This window comes from Oryzias latipes, chromosome 3, assembly GCF_002234675.1.
Source record: "Oryzias latipes chromosome 3, ASM223467v1".
NCBI classification, from domain to species: Eukaryota; Metazoa; Chordata; class Actinopteri; order Beloniformes; family Adrianichthyidae; genus Oryzias; species Oryzias latipes.
This window is the reverse complement of record NC_019861.2, coordinates 12,624,747-12,652,669: the sequence shown is the minus strand read 5'-3', so window position 1 is coordinate 12,652,669 and position 27,923 is coordinate 12,624,747. Positions and strand designations below refer to the sequence as shown.

Below are 27,923 nucleotides of genomic sequence, written 5' to 3'. Positions count from 1 at the left end.
AGCTTGAATAGAGTGCCAGCAGCAGCTCCGGCATTTGCATTTGATGCAGACTTTCAGCAGACTTCAATCGGCGAGCCACAGCACCGCGGATGAACTTAAACTTTACCAAACTTTATGGTTCAACGGTTGAACTATCGAGGAAAACGTAACACAGTGCGGTTACTGTATATTGTGTATCCAAATAGGAAAAACAGTTAGACACTGATATTGAAAGAAAATTAGTTGCTCTGAATTTAAAAAGTTGAGACGGAACTAGGTTTTGTGGCGGATTAGTACGGAACAATAAACTACCGGTGCGCAGTGCGGCGCTTAGCTCGAGTCAGGGCGACGAGTGCGCTTCAAGTGTTTGACCCAGAGATGCTCGTGCGCGGATTTTAATGAGCAATATTTCATATTTAGTGTTATAACGCGCGCAGCACCGTTATTTGGAGCGTCGTGGACAAAGTTGTTTTTGTTTATTTGTCCAAACCAGCGGATTCCTCGACACTGGACGGACTACTTAACTGAACTCAAGATGTCAATTTTGCCTTTCACTCCCCCCATCGTCAAAAGACTTTTGGGCTGGAAGAAGGGAGAACAGAACGGCCAGGAGGAGAAGTGGTGTGAAAAAGCGGTAAAAAGTCTGGTGAAGAAGCTGAAGAAGACGGGGCAGTTGGATGAACTCGAGAAAGCTATCACCACACAGAGCATCAACACAAAATGCATCACTATACCAAGGTATGGCGACTGTTAACGTTGACCGTGAATGCAGCATTTCTAGCTAGATAAATCCCAACTTCTGCTGTTACTCAGTTATTACAGAAAACTGCAACCCGCCCTCCACAGTCTGAGCTGTCGTGTTGTTGTCTGGCATCACTTTTTGACAGAAAGTTTCTAGTTGCTTCCCTGCATCATTATGTCAAACTTTGGTTTCCTGTGCGTTTTATTTCTGCATATTTTGGCCGCTGATGAACCGAGCTAACGGTGTTTTCTGAGCAAAGCTAGCAAATCATTTCCCCAAACGTCGACTTATATCATCATCATCATAGCACTTTCTAGCTTTTAGTTGTTGCTGTGAACCCACGTCTGAGGCGGTGCAGCGAATAGCCAACAACAACACACCGCATGCGATGTGAAAGCAGCAGCAATGTAGTCCAAGTTATATAACTTGGCCTTAATCTAGGGCGCTTTCTAGCGCTGCGAGTGCGTAGGCGAGTGAGGCTCTTTTCTGTCAGTGCTCCTGCGCGGCTATTTGTCTATCAGCACCTCGTTCGGAACACTGACGGCTGACATCCAACCGCTGCGGTATGTTTCAGAAGCTCTGCTCTGTCACGCAGTCAGAGGCTGCCACTGCCAGGAGTTATTCCCTCCACACAGCTGCACATGCTCAGAAAGACCTTCCCAAAATGTTGGCACGTGGGGTCATTAGGTTGAACGGACAGAGCTTTATTTATACTTTGTATTTAGAATATTGACCAATTCAATTTAGGGTGACACCATCAAAGCTGTCAAACTACATTTGAGACACATATGTTTGTCAAACAACAACATGGAAATATGAACTCCACTAAAGCAAATGTGTGATGTTTAGCTATATAAATGTAGAAGATATAAGAGCGCAAAACGAAATATAAAAATAAAATGTTCTGTGTGCTGGCTCATTCATCTGCTTAGTGTTTGCTAAATGGCTAAAAAAAAGCTGAATTGATTTTTCAAAAATTCATCTGAAGCCATCTCTATTGGTGGGCTTTTCTAAAAAATAAAAAAAATAAAAGGTTTCATAAAATACCCACTCCAATAAAAAAAAAGTACTTTTAACATGTTCTTGTGAGATATTTCTCATGATGGACAACATATATTAAGAAAATTAAGCTTAAAATGGCATTTCTGATAATTTCTTTGGTCTAATTGTTGTGAATCAGCCTTGAAAAAGAAGGCAGTACAGTACAGACGGCGAGCTAGGAGCTCCCTGCTCCGCTCCATTCTGATGCATCCACTTGTAGACGACTAGATCCATGTACGTCTTTGTTTTCCCCGTCCAAGCAGGCATTTGGCTCAAAACTGTATTCGGCTGGATAGCTCCAAAACTGTTTGCCATTTTTGCTGGCCTGGTAATGTTAGGTTGGAGGTGTGGCGGGCTGTAAACTAATGGGAGAGAGTGTAAACAGATGGATGATGGGAAGTGGGGTGGAGGGGAATTTCTAATGAACCACTGCTGCTCTTCAGAAAGTACTGCATGTCCTAAAAATGACACAGATTTTTATATTTTGGCTAAAAATGTCCTAATCATAATTAAAAGACCACTGGGAACGCTTTTACTATAGATCAAAAAGTGATTGTAGAGAGACTTCAAGTGTTAGTAAGTAGTAGGGATGCCACAAATCTTGATTGAAAACACACTGTAAGTTGCACAGAATTGAATAAAATTGTTTGAAATAAATGAAATAAATGAAATAAATGTCAGCCTCTGTGACGCCAAAAACATGACCAGAAACACCAGGTGGGCACACGGGGCGATCACGTTCCATCCACAGACGTTCATTTCTCCCCACCTGTCATCAGCAAGAGTTTCAAAATCACAGGTTCATTTTTGCATTTTCATTTTGCCATAGCAAACTTTTTTTCACTACGGCATGCACTTAAATCGCCCTTTCATGACGCAGAAAAGTGGCATTATTTATAGGGTATAGGTGGGCGGGGTCACAATAACAGCTCTGCGTGATTGGAGCCCTTCCTTATGGGGAAAAAAGATCATTGTGAGGGGAGAGGATCTCTCAAATCCGAAAAAAGTGATTTTTTTTTAATCCGAAAAATACAAATGGATGACAGATCAAGTTCTTTTTCATTGTCACACCCCATCGTGCCACTGTCTTTCCCTCCGCGTGCCCTAGGTTGCCGACCCCTGTTCTATAGAATTAACCGAGATTAAGTCCTTGTCTTTTCATGACAATTCTAGCTGGTGCCACCATGGACTTTGACCACACAGGTTTAGCATATAGCTACATCAAATTCTAGATGGTTTTTTTTTAGCAAAAACACATAAACTTGAAATCAAATTATCTTAGTGGGACCTAGTTTAAAGCAATGCTGTAACTTGGAGAACAGGACTATGTTGCTATGATTTACAGAGTATTTATGGCCTGTATGTTCAAGTTCATATCAACTAAAATCTTTCTTTTGTGCTTGATCTTTTGTTTTTAGGTTATAAGTATAATTTTGCAAACATGCAACACAATCTTTGAGTTTGATAAGAAACTTTTTGTTCAACTAAGGCTATTTATTAATAGTATTTAGAAAAAAACATAGAAAATGCATTTTTGTATGAGTCAGATGAATATTTTGTTTTTGCTTTGAAACTTACTTAACTGGGTGGGCTGTTTGGATTTTAATAGTACACCGTGTCAGAAAAAAGACTGGAACCCCTAACAGAGCACTCCCTCATTCTTGATTGCCACAAGCTTTTGCAAGTCCGGGCCAGCATTCAGAGCAAATCCTACCCGGAAGGTTAAATAATGTTTGCCGTGATCTAGGTTTCATATTTCCCCATCACTAATGCTGAGGGGAAGAGGTGCAGTGCATTAAGACAACCCCAGATCAGATCGGACTGTCAGTTTGAGCTAACACTGTCCCTGGAGATCTGCTGTTTCTATTAATTCTCCTTTTCTCTGGCTCGCTGACAACAGCTGCCAGCATGTTCCGGCTTGTTTCTAGAGGGGTCAGCTCCAATCTCTGTGACACATAAACCTTCATTTGAGGTTCACAGCTACCAAGCTTGATGATACTTAGCCACAATGGTAAGAGTGGAAAGAAGGCAGTGTTGTGTATAGACCGGGTCAATAGGTGCATTGATGAGGCGGAAAAGCAGGACTGATATGTTGTGTATCCTTTTAGATTAACCCTTGTGCTATCTTAAGCACATTAACATTGGGAGTGGGGTCATCTAGACCCACAAGACAGTGCGCTAAACCCTTTTTTTCCAATGATTTGTGATCTTCACTGGTGTCCATGGATTACTTGAAATCCTCTTCACCTTTATCCACCTGTGTCATGCTAGGGATAACACGTCAATGGTCATCTGGACCCCATAGGATAGCACAAGGGTTAAAATTTTGGCCCCTGTGTGGAGGTATATCAGTTATTTCAAATCTGACAAAAATCAGAGTAACATGCACTGCAAATTGTGAAGAAAGCATTTTCCTTCTAAAACAGAAAATACCACCAACCTTTTTTTTAAATCACCTAAAGCAGTACCACCAAGCATGTTCAATCTCAGACTGGAATAAACAAGGATTATCCAGCAAAAACAACAAAGGTAAGACCTGCAAAGCAGCAACGGTCTAAACTACTAGAAGAAGTTCTCAGAATTTGCTTTTAGTTCCTACCTTGTTCTAAAGATGTTGATAAAAATGTTTGTCAATTTTATGTTTGTTCTGTAAAACTTGAAAACATTACAATTTTTTTGTTGCTTTTTAATGGAACTGATCAACTGTAACATAAAAAGACAGTTGAAAAAAGTAATGTAAGATAACTAACGTACCGGTAATTCAACTCATTCACAAAAAGCTAAAGGACAGTATGTGTCACTCCACGAGGTTCCTGACTACGGTAGCCAGAATTCTCCAACAATCCATCAATCCTTCATAGTTTAACAAAGTTGTGCCATAACAATGACAGATTTTTGAGCTCTGTGTACCACAGAAAATCAGTTTGAGGTCATTAAACACAATCAGAATTCATGCCTAAGGCACACCAGATTATGAAGTGGATTTTCTATTTCTGAAAAAATTCAAGGATTTTACTGGAAGTATGCGTTATGGTTCCAAAATATGGCAAGGGTCACTGAATTAGCTCTAAATTAATTTGAGGTCACTAGATTTATGAAATTCTGGCTGAGATGTCCCACAAATGTTAAAATGAAGTAGTGTTATTTTTATTATTACTGCTGACATCACACTACCTACTACTAGATTTTCTACATTGAGATGAGTCATGTGTGAACCTCTGCCAATAGTTTTTAACTGTTTTTTATACCATGGTCCGGGTGAATACTCGATTCTGATTGGCTGCTGGGTGTGCGTTAAAACCTGATAACCGCACGTGAAAAAAGAAGTTCCGGTCACCTATCTTAAATGTTTTGTATCACTGCGCCGGCTTCTTTATAACAACCTTTTGCTTCATCATTTGGACAAAAACAAGCGGTAAGAGGTGAACTTTCTCTCTGAATTGATGCTTTATTCAACCCATCAGAAAGATCAGCATATATATATATATATATATCGGAGAATCTTGACTGCAGCAGTGGTGCGGCGCGACGCGGACTATTTGTTACGTGATGCGGCGCATCTCTTTGTGAGAAAAGCGATCCAAATCGGAAAAAAACAAGAGTTAAGGACTAAAAACTGGTTAATATGTATTGCTTTTGTAAGTGACCATGGTATAAACGGGTTCGCGTCAGACGGTTCAGGCTTCCACGGCGTGCGTTAAAAGTAATAACGCACACTTCGTCGGCCAGTAACCCTTAAAAGGCTGTTTTCTATTTATGTTTTATCTTTGCCAAAGACACCAATATTTTATTATTATTTATCATAATAATAACAATGTCAAAAATACAAATTTTTGTCTTCCTTTTTTAAAAGGTGAAATAAGAATTTGTGACTCATACCAGTTTCGGTCCATGTAAAATCTGGCTCTATAAGGGTTGAAGGTTGCAGACGCTACTCTAATAGATGATACTGTATACAGTCAAGATAGATCAAGTTTTTTTCCGATTTTCTTTAAAACCTGTAACTATTTACTTAGAGTGTTTACACTTTTATAAAATATCACTCAATTTAAAGAAACTGAAAATGTTCTGTTCCCTGTCCCCTGCCCCCCACGCTGAGTGAAATGGGCCCGCGTCTGCTGCCAGGGTGTTGGTGGCGCTGTGGGGGCTCCTGCACCCCTGATCGTGCAGCTCTTTTGTCGCGCAGGGAAAAAAACAAAAAACACTGAAAATGTTATGTAACAAAAACGATGAAGGCCGATCATTAGCACACACATCACCAATGAACACTTCTTTGACTGAATTGATTTAAATGTGTGACAGCCAGACGTAATAGTGAGTTGGTGTTCATGTTATAAATGCCTTTTTGATTATTTATACTAATTTTAGAAAAATGAAAGCTAGAAATTTAAATCAAGTTGAAGTCTTGGTTAAGGCTTCCTATGCTGTAACTTTAGCTGTAAACATTGGTGTGTAAATTTGGGAGTAAATAATGGTTTATAATTAAACAAATGTACCGGTAGATTGTGAAAGCTTTAATGTTACTCTATAAGGTAACAAAGTAACATCTTTTTTCTTTTGCTTTTAAACAACAGTAACACATATTTAATGTGCCCATCTGTGACCAAAGCAGAAAGTAATACTAAAGACACTTAATGAAGACAGTCATGTTGGTCCCAAATAATCTTAATCTCAAAACAATGTGTGTCAATTTCCTAAGGTTTTATATACAGTAAGTTGTAAAATATTTATTGAGTAAATCTTTTTCTAATGTCATAATAACCAATGCTTTATATAGGGCTGGGTTGATAAAATCGATTAATCGATCTGAATCGATACAAGCTTAATAGATCAATAATCGATCCCTAAAAGTAGAGATTGATCTTTTATGCCTTTTCTTTTCCAGTGATCAAACGCAGCAGTAAAACCTGTCTGCTAGCTTGATGCTAACATGTATTGGAATTTCTCATAGGACAGCTAAAGCTAATGCTCGGTCGACCTGAACATACATTGCTGACTAAATTAACAGCTTTATTTACTCACAGAATATGTAAAAAAAAAAAAGATTATTAATGGATTTCTGTACAAATATATAATAATATAATATTATATAATAATATTAATATGTGTAAACTGTGTACATTTAAAATTGAGAATTGAATCGAGTTGATGGAAATAAATAAATAAAATCATGAATCGGATCGATCCAGGCTCTTGTGAATCCAATCAAATCGATTATAAAATTTTGGTGATACTCCACCCTACTTTATACTGCCTAATGCTCTCTGTGTCAAGGGATTAAATTTTCAGAATGTGAATGTCTTTTTACAAAGCCAGTGGGAGTGGATTCCTCATGGCTACCTTCTTGAACATACTTTGGGTTTAAGCCAATACCCCTGTCTGCATTTGTTGTGTGTACACACATTCCCCTGGCATTAAATGACTGCATGATTTAGAGTGATGCATGCTGAGGCAGGACATAGTGAAGAAGAACGAAAATTAGCTGACATTAATGACGAGTTGACCAAAAATGAGAGAACACAGATTAATGACAGAATGATAGGATGAAAGAGTACCTGATCCTAACTTTTACAAGACATTCTTTAATACTTTGTTTCTTACTTTGTAGTTTTAGTACATTAGGTTGTTTATTAATTTGTGGGAGACATTATTGACACTTTGGCTTAACACCGGCCGATTTTGAAACATTTTTACATCAGCATATATATAATCTGTGCCAAATCTACAATCCATGTTCTTTTTTTTGTGATTTTGAAGAAACTACTATTTTCCTTATAATCTTACATATTACATATAATAGTCTTTTTTAAATCCAACTAGCAAAAATAGACCACATTTTTTTCCACCATTAACAAAGAAATGAAATTAAAATGAGCAAAAAAATTCCAGAAAATCATACTAGCAGGACAGAAGGTAGATGAAGAGTTGGGGATTCCCATTGTTATGTCTGGATCTAGGGGTGACTACATGATGTTCTAATCAAAGTATAATAGGGTGGAGAACGTTAGTTTATATTGGGTTTATCGTTGTTTTAATAAAGACTGACAGACTAAATACAGGAAGATGAACACATGTGAGAAAAGTGTTGAAATTTGGGAAAGTCAAACCGGAAAGGCAAGGGTCACGATAAAAGAGAGGAATGAAGCAGACAGTTAGGCTAGGAGCAGCATCTTGGAATGCCATTTAGGAATGTAGTTTGTGTGGTTTGTTGGCAAAAAATCTAAACAAACCACAGAAGAAATAAATTACTGTGATAGAACTGGTGTGTTGTTTTTTTTCACTAGACACTAATTCAGCACTCAAAAGAAGAATGTCAGGTTGTGTCTGGATGACAAACTTCACTAAATACACATAGACACTACAACTACTGTGCCAAAGAGACACTGCGTTTATCTGCACCGCAACATACGTCAGATGCTCCAGCGGCAAACAACATATTAACTTTACAGAATTCCAAAACGCCCAGTTATTAGGATTTTTTTAAACAGTTTTTTCAAAGGTATGTGTGCTAGTCACTGTAAAATATTTTTAAAGAAAAATAATAGTTATTGTCATGTCATCTACTAATAACTTTCTCAATTTTCTAATAAAACTTTTAAAATGAGTGAAAATACTGAAGTAATAATCATCATTTCTAAATCCAAAGAAGATATAAAGTTTGTGGACTTAAAAAGGGCCACTTATTACATTTTGAAACTGCAACTGTTTCATTTCAAAGCAGGGGTGCTGCTTTTATTGATGCTTTAGCACTCATTAACATGGACAGACTGCATTAAATGTGTCATATCTTAGTCATCTAAGACAGCATTGTTCAGCTAGGACAGTCCTCAAAGACAGGTCACAGAATGTTCATATGGGTTGTCTGTCTCTGGAAGACTTGGTGTTCTAGTGACAGTAATTAGTTTGCCCTTTACTGCCCGATTTAGATTTCGAGCCATTGTTTAATTTGTTTAGAACAGAGCAAACAACAGTGAAGCAGTACAGATATGTAAACAGTCTGTACGTGTTCTTGTCTTTTTAAAGACAATACTTCCCGTATTGGGTGTTTACTCGGCTTTAAAGCTGGGGAGGTTCTTGCTTTTGTTTGTTTGTACTACAAGAAGGTAGTATCTTTTAACTGAACAGTTTTCATTGCAACAATAAAACTCTTTTCTTATTGCAGATTTTTATTATTTAAACTGAACAGTTAAGCAACCAGCAATTTTTACGTAAAACAGTGGAGCGCAATTTTTGGTATATTTGAACAGTCTGCAAGTTAAAAAAACGTTCATCTTCTGTCATTGTACATGGTTCTGTTCCTGTGTAAGTGCAAGTGTGTGCAGATGCATGTGGTTAGTCAGCTCGGAGGAATGTTCCTTCAGACTGCTGGGGCTTTGAGGAGGGCGTGGGCTGCTGTTTGGTTTGCGGCTTGCACCACGGGTGGAGGGGTTAGAGAAACCTCTGCCTCTATTTGGCCCTGGACGTCTCACTATCTGTGGGGGAGTGCACACGCACTAGGCAAAAATACTTAAACGCAGTGACACACACACACATACACACACACAGTCACCAGACAACAAATACTCCATTGTGTTGAAGTGGCTGCTACGGCCAACACTACTGCGGCATGTGCGGGACTGCTGCTGAATGTGGATTGGAAAACAACTTTATCTGAAGAAGCAGAGACTTTAAGGAAACTTTTTTTTCAACTCTAAGTGAATATCTAAATACACAGAATAAGTAATGGTTTGTTTAATTTATACAAGTTTTGTGACACTTAGAAGTTAAATCGTTTTTGTGAATGTGATGTACTGAAACTCGGTAAAAGGCATATTAGGTTCAATATTTCCTGACCTCATTGGGTGATCATGTGGCAGGGGCTGATTTGATGATTTGATTTCCTTATATTTTTTTAGCTGCAAGTAAGACCGGTAAATAAACAATCATTTACCTTTTTTATATTAAGGTTTTTGTAAGACATCACATTGCTTCTTGTGCTTACTAACACTTACTCAACAGGGTATATATTCTGGTAGTGAGCTATCACATGTGCTTGGACTTCACTTATTCTTATCATCATGGCTATGCAACAGCACAATGTGTCCCACTATGTACTGGAAGCAGAAATATGTATCATGAAAGATCTTTACTAAGAAGGAACCACTGATCCATCTGTTATCTTCTACAGGGCTGCCCAATCCAGCTCCTCGAGATCTACTACCCTGCCTGTTTTTCAGTTCTCTCTGCACTGCTTTCTGCTGATTAGCTGACTCAGGTGTCTCCTTATTCTGATTGACAAAACACACCTGATCCATTAGTGCAGGGAGAGCTGGAGGACCAGGATTGGGCAACCCTGATCTACTGATTTTCTGGGGGTATCTAGGCAGCAGTTTCAGGAAGGAAATTCAAACTTTCTTGTCTCTGGTACCTCTTCCAGTTTTTCTGGGAAGATATCACAGCTTTCCCAGGACAGCAGAGACATAATCTCTCTTGCATATCCTAAATCCGGCAGGGTACCATTTCCTGGTTGGACATGCCTGCAAGGCCTCCCAAGAAAGAGGTCTATGGGGCATTCTCACCAGATGTTTGTTTACTTCTTCCTTCCCATCCTGATTCACTTTTGATTTTGTCATTTATATTTTTTGTGATTTTAATGTCTATTTTTAACTTTTGTTTTTTAAAGTGTCCTGGGTTTCATGAAAGGCGCTTTAAATAAAATGGGTTATTATTATTATTATTGTTACTTCAACTGTCTCCTCTTGACATGGAGAAGTATCACCTGTACTCAGAGTTCCTTTTGAATGGATGCTACATCTTTTTTGGAGCTTGCATTAGGGATTCTACTGTATTTTCAGCCAACCGTAGGTGAGGGCAAGAATGTAGAGAATGTAGAAAACGTTTTTTTTTCCTTTGACACAGCTCTGTCTTTTGTTGGTACAAAACTTGCAGTAATGTGGATGCTGCCTCATCCACCCCCCACCCCCACCCCCAACAGAACACCCAGTCACTATAGTTCTCTACCTTGGACGTTAATAATTCCTAACCAGAGGGGACATTCCTGCTTTTGCTGGCTGAAAAGATTGTCCCCCCAACCTGGGGGTTCACATTTATCTACATACCACTACTGTGTGTCATTGCTTGATGTAGCTAATAGGACAACATCATCCACAAACAGCAGAGAAGGAATTGTACATTTCCCAAAGCCAAACTTTTCTGACATATTGCTCCCCAGAGAAATGCTGTCTATAAAAGCTATGAACAGGATGGCTGGCAGAGTCCAACCTACACCCCAATACCAGTCTGAATTTCTTCCAGCTATGCAAACTAAGCCACTGCTCTGTTAGTATAGGAATGTCCCTCGACAGCAGCTCATGTATCATATGCCCCCCACAAGATATCCAGAGGGACATGCCTTCACCAAGTCCACAAATCACACATGGACTGGATATACATAAAAGCATCATACATAGAGTTTTCATATATTATTTCATGTATAGAGTTTGTTATGTATTATTCATCCATTTTTCTCAATTGTCATACGGAGTCTTGGGGTTGCTAAAGCCTACCCAATACTGGTGAGCAAAGTTGGAGCACACCCTGAACAATTTTCCTGTCCATCACAAAGCAACATAGAGACAGACAACTACACAGAATCACATTCACACCTATTGGACAATATTGATTCATCAATGAATCTATTAAGCATGATTTTAAACTGTGCACATATGAACAAACAGATCACACAAACACCCACACAGTACTAAGCTGAGATTTGAATCAGGGCCTTTTCACTGTGAGGGTGGTAACCGCTACACCACAGTGCAGTCGTGCATGCAACCTTTATGTAAAATATGAGAATAGAAGCTAATGCTAATTGGGTTTTCTTTTTTATTATAATTGTATTTCCATATTTTACAAGTATTTTTTTTAATTTAATATTCAAAATAAATAAGTTGAACTGCTTTAGGGATCTGGCCAAGTAATCCAAAGCGCTTGCCCAATGAAATAGTGTATTTTTATTTTGCTTTTTTTTTCACTGCATGTTGCTGCACTAAAAAAACAGGAAGACAGTTGTATTGTGGCAATTGCAATGTTCAAATAGATATCTAAATGGATGAAGTTAACACTGTTTAAACATTTTGGCCACGATTTCCTTTTATCTCTATTTACGTTTTGTTTTGCAGTTTATCAGGTTTAATTGAATTTTTGTGTTATAATATTTCTGCATAGTGAGCTGTGTATCGCATACCATAATTCATTCCAAGATACTCTGATTCCCAAACATATTGTGGACACTTGTATTGGTAGAAATGCCAGGTGTGTTGCACCTAGTTTCCCATTTCTGGGAAGGTCACAGCTCTTTGATACAGTGTTGACAATGACCAGGAATCTTCAAGCTAGCTTCAAATCAACTCAAAATAACCAATGGTGATTTGACTGAAGCACCTGTCCATCTTTTCTTCACTCACTGTTTGCAGATATCTAGTTTATATCACATCTTATGTTATTTTTAAGTGTTGTGTGTGTTTGAGTTCGTGGCACATAACTGTGTTTGACAGGTCACATTGGTCAGTTTATACGTTTTGACGATATAGTCACATATTGAAACATTGTTTCAAATTAAGGTTTTTTTTCCGTTTGTATTGTGCCATTTAAATATAAAAAAATATATTTTTTTTTTGCTAGGGCATCTGTTTAACCTATTGTATTGTATAGTTTTTTTTTAAGTTATACAAAAGCTGAGCACACTCTGCATGTGAGCAGTTGGGTTATGAAAGTAAATTGTTTGCTTTGATTTGTTACTGTGGACCAGCCATCTCATTTTACTCAGCAAAATTACTTTTTTGCCTGCAAATGCCCATTAATGTACAGCATTATGATGTGGGAACAGCAGCCGAATGGCTGCTTGGTACAAAGATTGATACAAAAAAACCAGAAAGTTTCAGTGGCCTAAATCTTGATTTTTCTTGATCATTTCTTTTTTTTCAGAGAGCCATGCTGCTTAGCTCATTAACTATTAGCAGTAAAACTAATGGTTCCCAGTCCTACATTTTCCCCTAGTTTGAGTCCAATCCGTCTTATTCGTCGTCTAGCCTAACTGATGGTCTGGTTTTGTATTTCACATTAGTCCTTCCTTCACTGGTCCCAGTACACCTCAGCCCTGTGTGATATCACCAACATGCCATATAGTGAAACCTTATTTTCTCTCACATGCAATGGTTGCCCCCCTCCCATCTCCACCTTTGTTGAAAGGGAGAAGTCTAATGACTTTTCCAGAGAGAGTGGGTGATGTGTATGGAAGATCTTTCTTTGTCTGAGCCTCACTGCTTCCGAAGTGCATTCACTGACTAAAATATGTGCTCAATTTAGAACTGCAGATCCTTATTATAGGAGAAAATGTGATACTTAAACCAGAAGATAAATATAGAAAGGTTTTTGCAGAAAGTTTATTTTATATTTTGAAGTAGAAATAGGAAAAACTCAGGAAGTTCAGATCTATCCGTCCTCCCCCATTGTCTGTATTCTATTGGTTTTTACCTAAAAGATATTTTAGATAGTTATTTTTTTCTGCAAAATCATGTCGGGGCATGTGTATAATAATAATAATAAGTGTATAATTTCTTTTAAAATTTTCCTCAGCTTTTTGCTGAGTAGAGTCTTCTGACGTTGACACTTTATTTTTTCACAATTGCCAATTACACAGCTACAAATATAGTTTATAATATAGAATATACGTAGTTAGTAAGTCTTGTGCCAACAGTTGATTTATATAAATGAGTTCATTCATAACCTGAGAGTCAAGACCTTAAAATGGCATTCCAGAATAGTTTTCATTAAATATTTGAAGATCTGACCAGTTTCAACCAATAAAAACCCCAAATTAGTCAGATTTGTTGAAGATAAGAGCAAAAGAATGACAGAAATCTGACATTATTTTATTTTAAAGTGATGTTATTGGAGGGCCGCAGTTCACCACTCCATCTTATGTGATTACAGCCTTCAGCAATCCCTTGACCAACTGACCACAGACTTTTAGAAAAGCACAAAGGCTATGTCAGCCTCCTTGCCCCACCCTCCCACAACCCAGCCGTCATTCAGTTCTGGAGGCTTGGCAGTGGGAACAGAAGGACGGTGGAGCAGACAGAGGACGGGGAAGGGGGGTTGAGGGGTTCAATCTAAGGTGCCTTGAGCTCTCCAGACCTATTGTTGGGCAGCAACCCCTTTCTTTGTCCATTACACAGTCTTTTCGTTTTACGTTTAAAGCACGGGTTGTCACAAATGTCCAGTGTTTACCTTAAAGTATCAAAAACATTCAAAACTAATTGTGATGTCATAAAAACATATTGAGATAGTTTGGGGAAACTTTAGAAAGATTTGCACTTTACATTTGTCTGATAGTTCCATCTCATCTGTCAGTAAGATTATTTTCTAAGAGGCAAAAAGTTTGTGTTCACCACCTTTTTCTATCCATTGCATTTGTGTCTCTGTGTAAATTAAGCATACCTCCTAGTGTTTGATTTGCCCCCCCTTCTTAGCTTAGTGAAGCACAATCTGCTCTGTCTGAGTCTGTTTAGTGTGTCAGGCAAAAGCACACTTATTTACAATTGATATACCCACTAATCATCACAAACTGTATTCATGCCTGGTCCTTTATCAGAAAACCCATTTACTGAAATGAATACCTAATCTGTTACTGCATGTCAGGTAAAGTTATGTTATCCTCTGTAGCATGGGTTTTTAGACATATCTTTGTACACTCACTGTTCACTCTCCCCAGCCCCATTTCCAATACATATATTGGTTGGCCGTAAGGTCAATTAAGCATCTGTTTTGGGTCACAGAACACAAAGGCAATGACACAACTTCCCCATAGTAAAACAAAAATCTACATACAATTATTTTTTGTTTTGTTTTTCTAACCCAGCCAGCAAGGCCAAATGGGCCCCATATGGTTTAAACATGGGCAGAAAATGTGGCCCCCAAAGGGGTTTGTCCGCAGTTTTTTCCTGTGTTTTCCCACATTGGCTTAAGTGGGCTCTCAGTGGGCTGGCTCGCTATGCTAGCCAGCCGCCCGGTGGACAGCCGAGCGAGCCCCGCCGCCCAGGGTCTGGCAGAGCAAACGAGCGGCACCACCTAGGGACCAGCAGTACTAGCTACTCTGCCCACCGGGCGGCTGGCTACCGTAGCGAGCCCACTGAGTGCCCACTTAAGCCAGTGTGGGCAAACAGGTGGGGCAACCATGGAAACTGCAGACAAACCCTTTTTTGTAGATTTTTACCATCTTTTTCTGGTCATACTAAGTAAAACGACTTGCAAGATTTAGACTAGATTTTCTCTTTTGACAAATTTTATTGCTTAACGGAATCAATACAATTCTACTGCTGAGATAAAATGAATGTGAGTTCTTTCCAATAAATCTGCATGCAATTACTGTTACCACAGTACATGTTTCCCTCCTGTAATCATCATCATGCTTGGATTACGTACAATAACTCTTTCAAAGTACACAACTTCTGTTTCAGTTTGATAGAACAGAGTTTTTAAATTTTATTTATTACTTTCATCACAGTAAAAACGTGGCTTCATTTAAAAGCATTTTCCGAGGTCATTTCCTGAAAAGGAATGTTTAAATGACTGCAGTAGTCAGTCAGAAATGTTCTGGTATTAAGAAATCTCGTGAAAGGAAATAGCTGCAATTGGTCATGAAAAATTGTGACCTACACAGGAAAGCTGCAAGAGAAAAAAAGAGGAACTCTGGTCACAAGTGCACCTGCACAAACAGTTACCATAATTCATTTTGTTTAAATTTCCTTGCTTTTTCCCTCTGTAAATGTAGCCGTTTTAAAATAAACAAGGTCCTACCAAAGATGCAGATGAGTTTAGCAAACTCTTGTAAAAGCGAGGTTTCTTTTGTCATATGTTGTGTGATTTTCTAAGAAGAGATGTTCAACACAACGTAAATAAATGGCTCATGATCTCAACTTAATCTTTATATTAGTTTTTCATTTCTTTACACTGTCATGCGCATAAAATATGTATCGTATTTTTAATACAAACGCTAACTCTCATAAAGCTACTTAGTTATAACACGTGACAAATGTTATACGTAGTCAGCATAAATGTCAGTATATTACTAAAAAAAAAAAGGTGCTTGTGAAACGACAGCTCTTCCTGTTATCAGTTTATAGAGCTGTAGGGTGTAACAACGCATAAGTGCCATAAACTTGTAAAGTGTCTGTCGGGACGAAAGAATCAGCTGATAGACAGCTCTTCCATCATGGTGATTGTGTTTGGTCATTGAGTTCACACTTTGTTTATTTCGCCTCCATGCAAGACTATACAAAGTCTCGAGGAATATCCATAGGCTCAACAAATTCAGAAGAAAACTGGTCTGCCATAAAACGATGGTGCAATTTATGCAGCCCAGAGGTGTGAAAGAAAAGCCACAGAGAGCAACTGCCATTCTAAATGAAAGTAGCACTTTGCTGGATGTACCATGGCTGACCCAGATAAAGACAACTTCAGCAGTAAAACAGCACACGGCCAGGGTTTTATTCATAAAGACACTTGTCCTTCTAAAGGGCTTTGCTTTAAGCCTTTGACCCTTTGCTAGTATTTATGTTCATGTGTGAGTGGGTGGGTGAGGCAGACAGATAGGAGGGACATATGTGTCTGTTGACTCTTGCATAAGATAATGAGTTGAGTTTTTTTTAATACATGTTGGGTCATTGTAGTTCCAGATTAGAAGCTGTACCCCATTTTGTCAATCTGTGATGTAAACGGGAACTCACTGCTGTCCATTGACCTAAATCATCACAGCAGGAACATTTAATGCCAGATGAGGACTGATGTTATACAACACAATGACATCCCTGTTATGGACTGTGCAGTCTAATCTCCAGTTGTTTATTATTAGACTATTTGGCCCGGCAATCCTTTTATACATTTAAAAAACAAACTGCTTTAAAGGACTCATAAAAATGTTGCTATTAAAGAGCATATCTTGATCCAATGTATTTTATTATTTTTTTATCTTTAATGGAGGTCTAAATTCCTCTCTGCATGCTGGACTGGTATAAAACATCTATTACTTATTAGTAATAAGTAATTAGTAAGAGTATATTAGTAACTATAGCAACTGTGAGCAAATAAGTGTGTTTTAAGGGTAAATGGGTAATTTTATACTTTTGTTTGACAACAACATTGTTTAGGCTTTTAGATTCACAGTACCGTGGTATGAAGCACAAACAAAAGGATCATTGATGTCGCCCAGAACTTCTATCCTGCAAATTATGCACGCAGGGAACTGTTAAATGTTTACTTTTTCTCCTTCAAGACCTCTAATACAACAAAATCAACACATGTTGACAGTTGCTGGTCTTCTCCAGTTTCCAGTACACTTCTGAAAGTATGATGAGAAAAACCAAAAAGGAATCTTCCAGGACTGTCAACTGTGTAGAATAGATTCTCTTGGTTCTGCTTCCCGTTTCCTGTAGGTTAGGGCTGCACGGTATGAGGAAAACGTGCGATGTGCAACATTAGTGATCAGTATTGCGACGACAACTAATACATCATTTCCATTTCACTGCAACAATTTTATCTAAAGAAAAGTCAACATAAATTATACTACAAGTTACCTCAATAAGAGATGGATAAGAACTTGTATGTTGGGGAAACACACCAAAAAGCCATTATCTGCCTTTCTGGTTTTACTGGCCAAAACTAGTATAAACAACAATTGAGAAGAATGTGGGCAGTGTGCAGTTGGGCTTTGCTTTAAAGAAAAATAAAAGGTTTCCATGTCAAGGCACGCGTGTAAACATTTAAAGTACCGTAACCGTAAATTGTGGTTTACGGCGTCTTTTGCAATACACATATCGCACAAGCTGATATCGCCATATCGATAAATTTCTGATTTATTTTGAAGGGATATGATAGCCAGGGCACTCACAGCCCCTGAACCCATATCCAACAACATAGGCACACCTTTTGAGACATTTGGGAGGACAGTGTGGGCATTTTGCATAATCTTGATTGAAATGTTTAGGTTCTTCTTTAAAATCAAGGCTTAAATTAAGGGAACTCATACAAGTACTTTGTCACAGCACTCCACTTAACATACAAGGCAATATCACTACAGCACTTCTTTTTTTATTGGCTGAGGCAAAATTAGGTAAGCCTTCCAGCTTTCTTTTCAGGGTGTTTACAGAACAAGCAACTCAAGAGAATAGGGAAAGAATTTATTAACACTGTAAATGTCAGATTCAACTTTAAGATTTCCGGAGAAAAGTGTTTTCTTATGTTTTGCTTGTCCTTGGGAAGATTTTAAACAGATCAGAAAAAGATGGGGTTTAATAGTCTTAAAAGAAATAATGCTGTAGGCGGTTAAGCATAATCATTGTGCCTTAACTTGTGAAAAATAAGTAAGAAGGTTGCCACTTAAAAGTTGTCAGTGTTGCACAAAATACTGTTGGAAGTCATCTTGCTTTTTCTGAAGGAGGTGACCTTCATATTATTTTAAAATTCCTATGGGCTGTGTGTTTAAGTTGAAATACTTAAGATAATGTAAGGAAAACTATGAAAAGTAGAACTATCAAGACTTTTTTAGTGAAAGGGTAACAGAGGGTGATTCTGACCAGCTGTGTTTTTTCCCCCTTTTTCTTCTCTCTGAAGGTCTTTGGATGGTCGTCTGCAGGTCTCCCACAGAAAAGGTCTACCTCATGTCATCTACTGCCGACTGTGGCGTTGGCCCGATCTGCAGTCTCACCACGAGCTGCGAGCGGTGGAGCTGTGCGAATACGCCTTCCACACAAAGAAAGATGAAGTGTGTGTTAACCCATACCACTACCTAAGGGTAGAAACACCAGGTATGACAACTTCAGGAGCAAATATTTCTTCTTCTGATGCTATTTTCAGAAGGAAATCTGAAAACGCCAAGAGCCATTTTCATCACCTTTCAAAAGAAATAACAATTGATCCCCTTCTAGTGCCCATTTTTCATGTAAAGAGTTTTGTTTGTATTATTTCTAAACAGGTTGTTTTTTATTTTATTATTTGCACTGAAGTTCATGACTACATTTTAGAGTGGATAGAATTCAGCGTATGTCCGTGTTTTTGTCCTTGCCACAGTTCTGCCCCCGGTGCTCGTGCCCAGACACACTGAAATCCCCAGTGAGTTTCCTCCTCTGGATGACTACAGCCATTCAATCCCTGAAAACACCAACTTCCCTGCTGGCATCGAGCCCCAAAGCAATTACATACCAGGTACCTGATCTCTGGTCATGTCCCGTCTAAAGTCTGTCAGATCACGTTTGTCCAATTTAGGCTAAAGATCTGATCCGAAAAGCTGCACGAGTGGGGTTTAATGAACAGAAGGTCTTCAAAAGGCAGAGTGAATGAGTGATATCCTCAGATATATTAATATATTTTACATTGGTTTTCAATGATTATCACTTAAATGTCTCTCAATTTGTTTCCTTTGTTATTTATCTGACTCTCAGCTAGATTTAGTTAAAAGTTGCAATGAGGACAATTGGCTGTTGAGAGCAGTGACTGTTGGTGTTGGAAAAAAAAACAACTCCAACAACTGCTGACCAGCTGCAGCTGAACTGCATGAACCCAGAAAATTTTGTGCAACAATTTAAAAAAGAGAGAAGTGCATGATGTGTATTTTGGTTCCTCTCTTCTTGTTTAGTTGTTCAAACTTCTAAGTAATTTTCATCAAAATGAACTCTGTAATTCAGTAATTGATTACTGGCCTGGATTGATTTTTAGGACTGATTTCTATGATTTTTCTTTTACAAATTAAACAATGTTTTTGTGTTTAAAAAAATCAAATCAGGGAAGTGAGTTTTTGCTGACACAGACAGGAAATGATTTTGGTTTCAGGCTTTCAGTGTGTCACCTGTTTTTATCCAACATGACTTGCATGTACCACTTAGAAGCCCTCGTTCTCGTTTTCTGACACTTGCTAACCTGGTTAATGCAGGAGCCCAATATTAAAATTTGTGTTACTTTTTCAGTTGTCATCCAGGTACAAAATAAACCTCAATCAGGTCTCTGAGATGAAGATGTGTCTAAAAAGATGTGGGCACTTTATCCTTGTTTGTGTTCTAGCGGTTTTTGGTCTGTTTCAGAAACGCCACCACCAGGTTACCTCAGCGAGGATGGGGAGACCAGTGATCACCAGATGACCCACAGCATGGACACAAGCTCCCCAAATCTGTCCCCTAACCCTGTTTCACCCACACACAGTAATTTAGGTAACTGTGTGAATGTGTTGACGTGTGTTTTCCTTTTCCACCTGTCTGTCTTTACTTACGTGGAAAATCTTTCAGGAGTGTTCCTCCCCAGTGGGAATTCTCTTGTTTGGTTTAGCATCGTTTTTGTTAGAGGAAACTAGGTAATGAATGAAACCTTTGTCTTCCCGCTCACCATCTGAGCTGTTAAACAGGCCAAGACACCACTTAACCCACACTAACACTAATAACAAGATCCTGCGCTTATTCTGTTAAAATGGGAAAATTCCAAAGAGACTTTTCTGACGAAGTAACAAAAAGTCTCCGGTTTCAAAAACACGAGTTCTCCTCTGGACTTCAAAGGCAAGATGGAGAAGTCATTAAAGATTGTTCCATGCTGCGGAGAAAATGACCAGAACCAGTTGAACTTAGTGAAAACAGCCACAGATTAGCGTTTCATTCAGCTATTTGGTTTTCTGGCATCCCATCAGTGACTGACTTCCCTCCTTTTGTCTGCTGAAGGTTTCGGGTAAACATGGGTGTAACATTTTGTGACACATCCTCTATTTTCGGTTCTTTTTTCTCCGTATTTTGCTAGTTTTACCTCTTCTTTGTAGTAATTTCTTTTCAGTTTTCCTTCCTTCATTCACATGTGTGTGTGATGCACACGTGGTTTATTATTAACATATAATTTGCCTGTCATTCAGATGTCTTTTACATTTTGAATGTTAATCCCTACAGTAGTCAGTTTTCTTTAGCCTTTCTTCTGTTCTGCTTTGATGTAAACCAACTGTACGTATGTCTCTCCCACTAAGACCTTCAGCCAGTGACATACTGTGAGCCGGCTTTTTGGTGCTCTATTTCTTACTACGAACTAAACCAACGAGTTGGAGAAACCTTCCACGCCTCACAGCCCTCCCTGACAGTGGACGGATTCACAGACCCCTCCAACTCTGAGCGCTTTTGCCTTGGTTTACTGTCCAACGTCAACCGCAACGCGGCGGTGGAGTTAACGCGCAGACACATTGGTAAGGCCCCATACCCAGACCAGAGGTTTTTATTTATTTTCTCAAATTTGATCAAACTCTCACGTCTGTGCTGCTGCTGATGTCATCGTGGCGTGGCTTTCCTCTCACACTTCTGTTGTTTCCCTGTTTGTCTCCAAGGCCGGGGCGTGCGGCTGTACTACATCGGAGGAGAAGTGTTTGCGGAGTGTCTCAGTGATAGCGCTATATTTGTTCAGAGCCCCAACTGTAATCAGCGTTATGGTTGGCACCCCGCCACAGTCTGCAAGATCCCTCCAGGTTTGTGACTTGAAGGCAGAAACTAAGGGGAAAGGGAGCATAAGGAAGCGTTAGGAAAGTTTAAAGAAGTTTGTACCTCTCTCATCCGCAGTCATACACTTCCTTTAAAGTTCCACTCCAACTATATTGTTTTCAATTGTAACATCCTTCTCAGTGGTCTTTTAATTATGATTAGGAAGTTTTTTATCTCAAATCAAAAAGCCTGTGTCTCTTTTAAGACATTTCTTGCAGAGCAGGAGTAGCTCATTTGAAATTTGCTTTTGGGTTGTGGGCAGGACTAATTTCCCAGCATGCCGTTGTTTACACTCTCTTCCGTTAGTGACAAGCTAACATTAGTGTAGCAAATAAAAAAAGGTGAGTAATATTGGAGCTATGGAGCCATACAGTTTTGAGGCAGATGGCAGCTCAGACGAGGAAATGAAAATGTACTTGCATCTATTTGTCTACAAGTGGATGATTTAGAATTGGAGTGGAGAAAATAAGATTCCGATCCGGTTTTCATCTGCTCCTGATCCAACTCGATTTTAAATAAGAATATATTCAGCAACTCAGTTTCAATCTTAAATTCTTTTATACAGGTCATCCATTAAGAGAAAAATGTGACAAGGTTTTGTTAAAAACACCAAGGACACGATTTTCATTGGAGTGACTCGTTAAGCAAATAATGATAAACAGATGGACGTAATAAATGGTCACTGTAACCCCCCAAAAAGTTCAGCAAAATATGCATAATTCAGTATAAAATAACAGTACAGAAATGTGGGCGCCTCCCTCGCGCTTACATCTTGCTGGAGTAGTAATAATATGTTTGAAAACGTGTTGGTGACTGGAGGCAAAAAAGAAAACACTTTTAGATGGAAGGAGAACTATGACTAAGAGTGATGATTAATGCTTTGGCTTGTTCGATACATCTCTGTGGCTTAGGGTGACGTAATGTGAGCACGAATCACTGACCAGACCGTGTTCTTTAATACATAAGACTGTTTATGATTAGAATAGACTGTATAACTCGGTCAACACCAAAGAAGGAATGTTGTCTCATTCAGAACAGTAGCAGCAAAGATTGGTCCTTGTTGTAGCATTTATGGTGGTTAGGTCTGTGCCTGAATGATTACTATATTTTTTTGGACAATAAGGCGCTCCAGAGTATAAGTTGCAGCAGCGAACAAATGCATTATAAAGAAAAAAATTATATACAGGTCGCACTGGAGTATAAGTCGGACTTTTAGAAGAAAGATGCGACACTTCTGAACAAATCCGCTAAGCCCAGTGTAATGCTGCGTTCACACCAAACGCGATTCACGCCTCAAATTTGCGTCTGCTGCCTCAAATTCATTACCTCAATGCTTGTCCAAAAATGTGTTCATAAACTAGATGCTCTGGTCATGTGTGGGAGGAGCCACCATCCAGTGTTTAGCCTCATTTACGTTTAAACAAAATCACATACAAGTCGCACTCCTGTCAAAAGTTTGGGGAAAAAACAAAACAACTTTTACTCCGAAAAATACAGTTTGTCGGTTCTGTTTGTGCCTGAATTGAGATAAATATTCAACACAATAATAAGAGGAGTGAAAGTTATGAAAAAACTCACATACCTGCCTCCTAAAACAGTCATCCTGAAAGTTTTTTTTTTTATACATTTACGATGAAACTTGGAATGCTGGGAGTTTTTCTAAATTTTGAATAATTACGGTAAAGTTGATTGTGTAATCTGGATGATTTGGAACATATGTGCTCTAGTTGTGTCATCACAACTGTGCCTGGAGGAGCCCACATCACTTACCGCACCACTACACTGAGGCCGGTTTCTCTTGTTAACATCCACTGTGGGGGGAAAATACACATCTTTTTCCCTTTGCACAGTGGTCTGTTTGTTTTATTGGTTGATTTGTTTTTGGGTTTTTTAAGTTTAGAAACCACAATTCTATCTACTGTCATATGATCAAAAGCTTCAGAAGTGAGAGGGAGTTTTGTTTATGATAGAAATGCTCCTTGTGTTTCCTCCAGGATGTAACCTGAAGATCTTCAACAACCAGGAGTTTGCCGCCCTCCTGGCTCAGTCCGTCAACCAGGGCTTTGAGGCTGTGTATCAGCTTACCAGGATGTGCACGATCCGCATGAGCTTCGTCAAGGGCTGGGGAGCCGAATACAGGTGGGATGCAGGACAGCCGTTCACCTTTTTGCAATTTCAGCATTAAACGGTGCTGATGAGCAAAGACGAGGCCCTTGAGAGAACAGTTGAGTAAACACAGACAAGATACTGCCGCCCTCGCTCACGGGCACCTTCTCACACTCTGGTGAATCCAGCGGCTGACGTCAGGGAAGTCTCCTCAGTAGACAAGCCGCGCTTGTCGAAACAGACTATTTTTAAACACACATGCTTTGTGTCAAAAAGATGTCAGACTTTCCCTCTTCTGGCGCTCTGTTTTCCACACAGTCTGACTCTTCGCACCGTCTGACTCACTGATAGTACGAGAGGAGGAAATGTAATTAAAGAGAAGCGAAGGATCGGCCCGAAAGTTGGGCCTGTGAGAGATTTCCACAAGGGAGAGTTTTGTGCTGCAAGCGGCTGCTCTTCATTCCTGTCCAGACCAGACGCTGACATGTGGAGACACTTAAAAAACAGGATTCAGGTTACGTGATCAGACAGGCCTCTTTCCACTCCACCTCCACCTACCTTTCTCTGTTTTCACTACAGATCTGCTTTAACTCCTTTGTCCCTCCACGTTTTTGTCATTCAGTTTAAAAACTGCTTCACATGAATGAATACTTTAAAGGAGCCGACATTGGGAAGCATTTGTGTTGTATCCGGTGAGCTGCTGTCCAGTTGATTCCAAAACTTCTGCATCCTTTAGCTTGATGAGACTTTTAACACAGAGCCAGCAGTTTAATCCCTTTGTTCAAATTTTTTTTATTTCTGCCTTAAAAATGTGAAACATCTGGATCCAAACCCTGAATCATCAAAGTTCAATCCCACTGTTCTCGTTATCAGCTCCAGTCTGTCCTGTCCATTCTGAGGTCAGAGAGAACAAAAGAATCGTAAAGATTCAAGAAGGAGAAAGTTTAGAAAAAGAAGCATATCAAATATAAACAGCTATACAGCAAAAAATGTAAAAGACATGAAGATCAGTCCACTTTGAATGTAGCACATTTGACAAAAGACGCTTCAAGATCAAGCTTCAAATCGTATTTTTTGTCTTTCTGCCTTATTGGTCAAAGTACGGCCTCATTTAAAGTCCCACTCCAATCCTCTTTGATCTATTGTAAAAGTATCCCCACTGCTCTTTTAATGAGGATTTTCAGTCAAAAAAAACAAATAAAACATTAGTTCATTAGAAATTTACCTCTGAATTGAGGGCAACCCCATTGGTGCAAAGTAAGCCCGCCCCTATTTCCCGTCATCCATCTGATTACACTTTCTCCCACTAGCTTACAGCCCCAACCGAACATTGCAGATGCAACAAAAACGGGGAGCAATGTTGGAGCAGATAACAGTTCAGACGAGGAAAACAAAGACGTTCATGGATCTATTTGTCTGCAAGTGGATACATCAGAATGGAGCAGAGCAGGGAGCTTGTTGCCCACTAATTATAGCTTGTATGTCACCTCTACAGGCTTTCGCCAACTGTATTTCTGCTCCTAATTCGCCATGATTACAAACACAACACAATTTACATCAGAGTGGGTCTGCCAATAGGTCATTTTGGAACGAAAGTTCTCAGAAATTGCTAAACGTTCTGTTCTTGAACTCTTGTTTAAGTAACCCTGACAGAGGCTGCAGACGCGCTTTGACGTGGAGAAAGAAAATCAACAGTCACGGGTTACAAATCCAGCTGATGTGTGTGGAGGGCTGGCCTACTGGTCACTGACATGAACCCTTGGCTGGTTGGTCATTGGTTCAAGTCCCAATTCTGACTTGAAAAAGTCATAGTAAAGTAAAAAAGCCTTTGCTCCACTGCTGTAATGCCCTTGAGCAAGGCTCTTAAGAGGAGCTGTTCCGTGAACAGAGGTTGACCCGGGTATCTCCCAGGTGAAAAGAGTTCCGTCTCAATGGGTGTCTCTTATATAAATAAAGGGATAAAAAACAGCTTCAGACAGTGACTCTAGTTTTAAGTGTTCTATGAATGTGAAAAACATCTTATCTTGTTTCCATGATCAGATTCAGTGCCAGACAGAACAAAACCTTGCCGTCTTGTTAAAGCAGTTTTATGACGCTGTGCAATAATAATTGCCATAATTCACAGAAAAGTCGAAGCCTCGTCTTACTAAACAGCAGGAAGTTCAGCTGCAGCTCAGAATAGATCCAGTTTGATTGCATATGCCAAATATCAGGGCTAAAATCGATCAGGTGTTTGTTTTTCCAGGACTTGATGTGTTTACTTACAGGCAGAGCGGCTGGTTCTGCATCCTCACCATCTGTTGTCTGTGTGTGCGTCCCAGGCGGCAGACAGTGACCAGCACCCCCTGCTGGATCGAGCTCCACCTGAACGGCCCTCTGCAGTGGCTCGACAAGGTGCTGACACAGATGGGCTCCCCAAGCATCCACTGCTCCAGTGTCTCCTAGGGGGAGCTTCCCTGCCCCCCCCCCCCCCCCCCCCTTTCACGAAACTGAAAACACAGATAGGAAGAGCAGCCCGAGAACTACATGATGACACGCCTCTCATCCAGCCACTGTTTGTCCCTCCTCGCTGCCAGTAGCACTTTTTTTATTTTCTAGTTGCAAAAAGGGGACACGTGCATTAATGCAGTATCAGTTTAGGAGGATCTCAGCATATTGGTCTTTTTTCTTTTTTCTTTTTTTTTTTGAAGGTCATTGTCATTTTTGGCATCTGATAGCCAGAAAGGCAGAATTATTTTTTTATTTCCTGTTTTTTTTTAATGTCTTGTTTATTGTTTATAGCTGTTGGATACATTTTACACTCAATTATCTTTAAAAAACATAGAAAAAATAAATTGTTGACATTTTTATGCGTTGTTGTTCCCTTTAAAACCCATGTAATTATGAACGTTTACTTGACTTTGTTTGTCTTTTTGGGATTTGACTGGTTAGGAAGACTTTAATTTCACTTTTAAATATTGTATAAAAGCGTTCACTGCAAACTTTGATTACATTTGTGATCTAAACAGGACTGAGGGTCACTTTGATAAGGAAAATAGCCAGATGTTTCACTACAGGTTAGTGTTTTAAAGAAATAAAATTAAACAGGAAAAAAAAAAAAATCAAGGAAACAATGTTTAAATTTGAACTAACAAAAATGTTACGCTGGAAGTGTAGTTGATTGTAGTACTTTATTGAGTATTTAAAGTTGATGGAATTCATCAAAAGTCACCAGGAGGAGAATGTCCTCCTGATGGGGAAAATTTTAAACGGATTTTGGTCAGAGCCCAGTGGATGGAAGCGCTCGGCTCATCAGGCGTTCGTTAAAAGAGCCTGCATTCATTTCAAGAGAAGCTTTGTAGATTTACAAAATACCTTTTCTGTCCTTTATGGTTTTGTTATATAATATATTGAACGTTTTGAAAAAGGACTTAAAAGCACACCACATATTGTACTATTCTGATTGTTTTCACATGTGATAATGAGCACACACGTGTGGACATGATGTCATCACAACGTTGATCCTTTTTGTAAGCCATACTGACTTTTTACACACAGGATAAAGAAAACAAATTGGAAAAATAGATAGATGGAAACCAGTAGTAACAAGGATCAATGAATTAACGGAGGTGCTTTGCTGCAAAGTATTTTTCTGATAAAGTAAGATGAGAACTTTGTCCTCACCAAGTCCACTTTATGCATGATGTGGTGAATCAGCGCTGGCTGCTTTTCTACTGTTAGGCTGATGACTACAAAGCACAGTGTTTTACAAAGGGAACTGTTTATAGATTCATACATGCATGTAAAAATCTGCTAAATCACATTTAACGTCTCCATTTTATAAGAAAAACGAAACAAGTGTTTGTACATAAGCAGCTGTTTTAAAATGACAAGAAAAACCTTTTGTTGTTTAGGTTTTTTTTCCAAGCAGGACGTCAAAAATAAAGCAAAGCAGCGATAAAAGCCGTCACTGAAATAGAAAGCCGTAGTGGCGGCTTTGTTCCTTTTGACCCCCTGCTGCGGTGGAAGTGGACCGACTTCCCTCTGGTCTGAGCTTCAGTCGAACACTCAGCGGGTGAACACCAACAACATTTTGATTCCTTTGTTTTTGTGTATTTTGGTCTCAGCTCTTCTCTTGATGCTTTTGCCAGCCCACCATTGCTGAGCGATAAGATGTTTGGAGTAACCGCAAAAGCCTGGCATCCTGCCACATGTCCGTCTGTTTTAAAGGATGTCCAATGGTTGCAGATATCTATCAGTCAGACAGCTTTAGTGTCCTTAAACTTAGCAGCTCTGATGATGGGATGTTTAACGCCCATGCATGGCTGTAGGGAAAGACAACTTCATCGTTTTTTTAAGTCTATAGTGTTCATTTTCTTTCTCCTTGTTTCATTTGATCACCGGTAGTCAGGAATTCTCCGATCTGAATTTGTCTTTTTTTAGATTTTGATTGTGAGATAGTTTTTGCCTAAAAAAGTTAATGCTTATGTTGTGTATTAATGTTGGTCTCTTAATAAAATATATAACCTGTGGTTAAAATA

At 39.1% G+C, this 27,923-nt stretch overlaps 1 protein-coding gene across 1 annotated transcript; it reads left to right on the top strand.

Annotated features, from left to right (window-relative positions):
* Window positions 1–27,923, top strand: LOC101169523 (mothers against decapentaplegic homolog 3). Its single transcript, XM_023953094.1, has 8 exons — window positions 1–717; window positions 18,416–18,609; window positions 18,872–19,006; window positions 19,879–20,004; window positions 20,796–21,008; window positions 21,147–21,284; window positions 23,292–23,436; window positions 25,725–27,923. Exons 1-8 carry the CDS (start codon window positions 515–517, stop codon window positions 25,846–25,848), a joined length of 1,278 nt encoding a protein of 425 aa, XP_023808862.1. The 5' UTR covers window positions 1–514; the 3' UTR covers window positions 25,849–27,923.

Coding starts and splice junctions, on each gene's coding strand:
- LOC101169523 (XM_023953094.1), top strand. CDS start 515: ATGTCAATTTTGCCTTTCACTCCCCCCATCGTCAAAAGACTTTTGGGC. Junction 718..18,415: donor AAATGCATCACTATACCAAG/GTATGGCGACTG, acceptor TTCTCTCTGAAG/GTCTTTGGATGGTCGTCTGC. Junction 21,009..21,146: donor GTTAACGCGCAGACACATTG/GTAAGGCCCCAT, acceptor TTTGTCTCCAAG/GCCGGGGCGTGCGGCTGTAC.